This window comes from Pygoscelis adeliae, unplaced genomic scaffold (genome assembly GCF_000699105.1).
Source record: "Pygoscelis adeliae isolate BGI_AS28 unplaced genomic scaffold, ASM69910v1 Scaffold288, whole genome shotgun sequence".
NCBI lineage: Eukaryota > Metazoa > Chordata > Aves > Sphenisciformes > Spheniscidae > Pygoscelis > Pygoscelis adeliae.
In genome coordinates, this window is record NW_008825264.1 from 341,349 (window position 1) to 343,987 (window position 2,639).

Here is a 2,639-nt window from a genome sequence, read left to right on the forward strand (position 1 = left end):
AGCTCAACTCCCTCTTCCACAGAATCTCCTGTCTGGGGCTTCTCAGGGAGGGGATCTCGGAGCCAAGGCCAGACTGGGTGCGCAAGCCCATTGAACTGGGGCCGATGGGAGATTGAGATCTTGCCTGGGCACGCGGGGCTGCATGAGAAGCCCTGGTCAGCGTCGACTGAGGAGCTGCTCTGAGTTGTTTTTTCACTGCAGGGTAACAAGAAAGGACCTCTGGGCCGCTGGGACTTCGACACCCAGGAGGAGTACAGCGAATACATGAACAACAAAGAGGCTCTGCCCAAGTGAGTGCAGCCCTTGTGAAGGGCTGAGCAAGGATTCTGGGTGGGGGCGGCCATGCTGGCCAAACCTGGGTCCTGGGGGAACTTAAAGCAAGAAGGGGGTTCCCTGGTGAGGACCCGAAGAGGAGCTGTGGATCCTGGGCCTGGTGGCTTGTCTTTGCTCTTAGTATCACTCTTGAGGAGGACAGCCCAGCCGCTGCTTTCAGGGGCCCAAGCCGGCTCTGGAGTACGGGCTCGTGGCTGGGGCAGATGTGTCCGTTCCCCTGGCAGGCTGCGGATCCCCTGCGAGTGCTGAGCTCTGTCTCACTCCTTCCCCAGGGCAGCCTTCCAGTATGGGATCAAGATGTCCGAGGGACGCAAAACACGTCGCTTCAAGGAGACGAATGACAAGGCAGAGCTGGACCGGCAGTGGAAGAAGATCAGTGCGGTGAGTGCCCGGTGCTGGGGTATCGTCTGTTTAGGCCGTGAGCTGCCAGTATAGCCCAGGAGAGCTCCCACCTCGTCCTGCCCTCGCTGTCCTAGTCACGGCTCTTCGCTCCAGCCCGTGTCCTGGCTGCCAGGCACTGCCGGTGTGTGTGTGTGTGTGTGTGCAGCAGGGCTTGCTCTCCAGAAGCTGGATTTGCTCCTTGCAAGAGCATCAGCCAAACACTTGAGGCTTCAGGACTACGGATGCATCTGGAGCTGCGTTCGGAGCTGTTGCCCTGGGAGCGGTCCCCATCGGGGGCTTTTTGCTCCGGGCTCTGCAGCAGATGAATGTGTCCAGAACCAGCAGCTCGGAGCCATCCAAAGGGGCTTGGAGGGGACAAGGCATGTTTAGCGGCTGTTGGCTAACCGGCAGAGCGGGGGGTTGTCCTGGCAGGGTGAGCTGGCCGTGAGCACCCCAACGGTATGGGATGGGCTAGGGGAAGGTGAGAACAAATGGTCTTTGGTGGCCAAAATATGGAGCAAAGGGGGAACAGGCCAAGCTTCTCCAGACTTTGGGCAGCTTGTGGACAGCTTTAGCTCACCTCAGCTTGCTCTGGCCTGGCTACAGCTCTCCCCGGGTGTATCTTGCACCCTACAACCCCTCTGCTGCGGTTGTGGGCAGCCAGCTACCCTGAGGGTAACGGGACTTTGTGCTTTCTCTGCAGATCATCGAGAAGAGGAAGAAGTTGGAGGCTGATGGGTTAGTAAAGCTGTCTCTGCTCGCCTCGGCTGCAGGGCAGTACTGGGGCCTGGCTATCTCCTGCTACCTCACCCAGGGGCTGCGGGGGGCAGAGACCTCCCCGCTGGCTCTCGGCAGCGGGGCTGGAAGGAGAGTGGAGAACACTTGGTCCCCTCGGTGCTCCTGCCCTGCTCAGCTCAGCAGAGCCCGCAGGGCACCCTCTCCCCTGGGGCATGGGCGGGTGCTGAGCAGACCCCAGGGCCGTGTTGGGGCTCTTCCTTGACCAGACAGTTCTGCCCCATCCAGCTGGGTGCCCTGAGGAGCTGTTGGGGGCCCCCCCCGCTGTTCTGTGGGGTGAAACTGTGGACCTCGGTGCCGAGTTCTGCATGGGAGGGGGACGGGAGCTGTCTGCCCTGCATCCTCGCCACCGTCCTTGCCCCTCTGTCTCTTCCAGGGTTGAGGTGAAACGTCCCAAGTACTGATGGCTCCAGTATCTCCTCCAGCTCCTGGAACGCCGGCCTGCTGGGTGCTGCCTTCCCGGAGCTTGCACCCCCACGCCGTCCACTTTCTGCTCTGGGCCGGGCAGCAGGTGCCCCCCGCAGCCTTGCGCTGTGGGGCTGTGCTGAGGCTCTCCCCTCCGGTGTCTGCGGTATGGCCTGTGATGTGTAAATGTTGTAGCTGTAATAAAACTGCATTAAATTTGCACGAAGGTCTGTTTGTGCGGGCAGAGGGAAGGTGCCTGGGCTGGGCCCAGATCAGCAGGGCTGCCAGGGCTCCTTCTCCCACCCACCAGGCCCTCTTGGGTCTCACGGGGCGAGCCCTAGCTAAGGATGTTTATTGCGGGAGGCTTTTCGGGTTGGGGGGCAGGCAGCCCTGGCCAAGCCCCGGATAAAATTAGCAAATAAGCCTATTTGGGGGAAATAATCCCAGCTGAGCAACCTGTGCCTCAGCGCGGGGGGAAGAAAGGGGACCCTCGCCTGGGGGGTACAGCAAGAGGACACGTACTGCTTCCCCTGCCCAAACAGCTTGTTACAGCTGGCCGCGGGGGGGCTGTATGTGGCACAGGAGCGGCAGTCGCCCCCCGGCCAGCGGCAGGGTGGATGCGGTGGGGCCAGCACCAGGCAAAGCTGGTCACCGCCGCGCAGGGCCAGCGGGGAGCTGGAAGGGCCCCTGGGGGCAAGGACGGGGAGGCTGCTGGTGGCCCCCCC

At 62.0% G+C, this 2,639-nt stretch overlaps 1 protein-coding gene across 1 annotated transcript in view; it reads left to right on the top strand.

The window, feature by feature from the left end:
• IK (IK cytokine, down-regulator of HLA II) overlaps nucleotides 1-2,134 on the top strand; it is an 8,642-nt gene extending 6,508 nt beyond the window's left edge. Inside the window, exons 16-19 of the mRNA XM_009329590.1 lie at nucleotides 202-290; nucleotides 606-714; nucleotides 1,418-1,452; nucleotides 1,886-2,134. Coding sequence (XP_009327865.1) covers nucleotides 202-290; nucleotides 606-714; nucleotides 1,418-1,452; nucleotides 1,886-1,913 — 261 coding nt within the window. The 3' untranslated portion in view covers nucleotides 1,914-2,134. The remainder of the gene's footprint in view (nucleotides 1-201; nucleotides 291-605; nucleotides 715-1,417; nucleotides 1,453-1,885) is intronic.
• Nucleotides 2,135-2,639: the final 505 nt, after the last annotated feature.